Below are 3414 nucleotides of genomic sequence, written 5' to 3' on the forward strand. Positions count from 1 at the left end.
TCTCTGTACATACAGAACGCTACGTTAAATACGAACATGCATGCCGAAAGCCCCTGCCGCATCCCGCAGGCTACTCCGGACTAGTTATGATTATTAACGGATTATTTTATTTGCCAAAAATAAAAAGCAAAAAATCTACAAAAAGAGTGGAACAGAAAGCATTAAATAATTATCAATCATGTACTACACAGTCCATAGTGGGAGGTTGCCATTTGTGTACCATACAAAACTAATAATTTAATTTTATTATCCTACAATATTTGATTAAGTGACTATAAAAATCGAACAATAAATGGGTCCCAATGAACAAGGTTCCATTTCCCTTTCCCTACAAATACCACCACTACTCAGTCCCTTATTCCTCATGTACTTGTGCTCATCCATCTTTACTTAACTCCTCCTTCAAAGTTGAACATTTGATTAATCCCAAATTCAGTCATATGACCGAGATGCAAGGTATAGTATCCATTCTTCGATCCGACAACCCCGAGAAAACTACTAAGGTTGCGCCTTTAAGACGCACTCTCTCCACCGATATGTCATCCAAGAGTTGGCTCGCGGAAACTGGCATGAAAAGGGTTTCCTCTTCTGACCAAATCATGGTCGATTTTCCTCATTCTTCTTCGTCTGATTCATCAGACGAAGAAGAATGTGATAAGGCAAATGAGGGTCCTAAACGTATTGATATTTGGACTGCGATCATGTCACAGAAGAAGCAAGATGACTCGGGGCCTACGTATGTTCATCCCCTTGTTAAGAAATCCGCTCGCTCTTTAAGTGAGAAGAGTCTCAAAGTTTGCACTGAAAGTCTCGGATCCGAAACCGGATCTGATGTCTTCTCTTTCGCATCTTCCAACGCGAACGAGGAGAAACAAGAACAACCACAACCACAAGAACTCCAACAGCAACAACATCAGCCTGACGAAGATATTGTTGCTAAGCCTGCAACGACCTTGTTGACTAAAAAATGTCAACAAGGTCGCTCCTTCCCGCCTCCATTACCATCTCTTGCGGCTGCACATACCGACAGCCCTTCGCTTCACATGAATTCTCGAAGAGTCGACGGTCGTTTAGTCCTCGAGGCTGTTTCTGTCCCGCCACAAAAATACTTCGAAACTCAACGTCAAGATGGCCGATTTCTCCTCACGCTTATCAACGACGAGAAACAACAACCGTCACTAAACGAATTCGTCGACGTTTTCAACGTATCCGATGAAGAACAAGTTCCACATAACGTCTACTACACTAACAACACGAACGGAGACGAAGACGAAGATGAAGATGAAGATGAGATGGAGGTTAATGTCAATAACAAAAACATTGGAATCTTCAAACAACAACGTCCACTAAATTCGCCAACTGGTGTGATCAATGTAAACAAATCAACCGTCAATTTAAAAAAGATGTCCGAAAGGGACAACGTGAATATTAACTATCCAACATGGTCCCATAAACTAAACACGAAACTTTCAAAGTTAGAGATTGTGGACGAGGAGGAATATGAGATCGCACCTATCGTACAATCGGTTCCACCACGACCAACAACCGGTTTGCCACCACGACCACCACCACAAACCGCCACGTCAGTGAACACATACCAATACTTTTGGAGGACTAAACCGAGTGTTGCAAGTGTGATTGATCCACTCATAACTCAACATCGTCCACCAACTAAAACTAAAGATTTGGTGGTGTTAAGAGGTAATAAAGCAGACTGTTTGATACCATCATTCAAAGGGTGCAAAGAGCCAAGAAGGTCAGTTATGATGTGGGAGCCATTTTGCATAGCCACCTCCTAATTCAACCTCTCTTTCACTTCCACTAATCAAATCACTTTTTTTTAGTTATATATTATTAATATCTATATATACATGTGTATGTATCTCTCTGAATAAGGATATAAACAAGAACTGAGAGATCTCATAAAAGAAAAAAATAAAATGTAACATAATTTATTGAGTTGGCTTTTATGATTAAAAGAATAAGTAGCACTATGTATGTTTGGCATGGTGACGTCAATTTGGATCTCTTTTTATTTACCATCGTAATCATAATAATTGAGTTGGCTTTTGAGTAGCCAATGGACTTCTGATTTAGGGATTTTAATTTGCTTTTCTGGTGTGAATGGTTGTTGTGTTGATATAGGAGCATTAAGATGACAAGTTCCATTTTTTATTTTCATGCTGTGGTGTTTTTTTTGAAGTTTTACTTTTATGGTCGGCTACTTTTCTGTTAATAGGAGAAAGCAATAAACTCAATAATTAAGCAATTTGCAAATTAATAATAAATTGTTATAATTCAGTAGGCTTATAACTACCTTTAATGGTTATAAGAACAAAGAGAGAAAAAGAGAGAAGAAGGAGAGAAGAAATATTGATATTGATATTTCAAGAGAAATGGTGCACCTTAAATGGTTACCATACATGTCTATTTATAGTATAAAATATTACTATGCAAGAAATATAATAATAATAAAATTAACATTCAATCTAGATATTTTATAACACAATTTAGATATTTTATAACACTCCCCCTTGGATGACAATTTTATTAGAGAATAACTAGTACTGACTCGTTAAAAACCTTGCTAAAGAAAACTCATTGGGATAAAACTTTAGCTAAGGGAAAAAGAGTGCAGCATAAAGTTGACTCCCCCTCAAGTAGGCAACGCCTGAGTTGTTACATCTTCTGAACATGCCTCATGCCAATATTATGAACGTGTGTTCTGAAAATAGCAGTTAGCAGTGCTTTGGTATAAAGATCAGCAGAGTTGTTGATTGAACGTATCTCATTTTAATCTGGTTGTCTTTTACGATATCTTGAGTATATGAGAAAAATCTGAGGTTTTCATCTGAAACTGTATCATCTAAATCTTTTATGTACAAGTTTGGCCCTCGTGATTTGTCTACAGTCTCCTTCATGGTTTGTTCAAACCGTTGTTTCAGTTCCTATTTCCTTTCAGTCTTTTTCTGAGCCTTACCAATATACCATTCTTTTCCATCAAACTTATGACCGTTAAGACCGTTTATAGCTTTAGCGCCTCGTCAGCATTTATGTTTTGTTCTGTCATTTTTGATACTCTTCTTTCATTTGTATTATGTAAGCTGTATTATCTTCATAGATAGTTGTTACGCTTTTATAGCGTTCTAGTCCACAAGAATCAATAATGATTTGTATCATTGATCTTAACTAAAATCATTCCCGAGTAGCTTCATGTAATGCAATCACTTCGGCATGATTTGATGATGTTGCAACAAGTGTTTGTTTTGAGAACGTCATGATATTGCGGTGCCTCCATTTAGGAATACATATCCAGTTTGAGATTTAGCTTTATGTAGATCGGATAAATAATCTGCATCTGTATAACCAAACAAATCTTGTTTCGAGTTGTTAGAATAAAATAATTATAAATCA

At 37.1% G+C, this 3414-nt stretch overlaps 1 protein-coding gene across 1 annotated transcript; it reads left to right on the forward strand.

Moving 5' to 3' along the window:
- The first annotated feature begins 380 nt into the window (after positions 1 to 380).
- Positions 381 to 2019, forward strand: LOC139861617 (protein FAF-like, chloroplastic). The gene has a single exon (XM_071850062.1). It carries the CDS (start codon positions 441 to 443, stop codon positions 1797 to 1799), a length of 1359 nt encoding a protein of 452 aa, XP_071706163.1. The 5' UTR covers positions 381 to 440; the 3' UTR covers positions 1800 to 2019.
- The last annotated feature ends 1395 nt before the right edge of the window (positions 2020 to 3414 follow it).

This window comes from Rutidosis leptorrhynchoides, chromosome 8 (genome assembly GCF_046630445.1).
Source record: "Rutidosis leptorrhynchoides isolate AG116_Rl617_1_P2 chromosome 8, CSIRO_AGI_Rlap_v1, whole genome shotgun sequence".
Lineage (NCBI taxonomy): Eukaryota > Viridiplantae > Streptophyta > Magnoliopsida > Asterales > Asteraceae > Rutidosis > Rutidosis leptorrhynchoides.

Bases quoted from the DNA above. Each gene is read 5' to 3' on its own strand.
- LOC139861617 (XM_071850062.1), top strand. From the start codon at position 441: ATGACCGAGATGCAAGGTATAGTATCCATTCTTCGATCCGACAACCCC.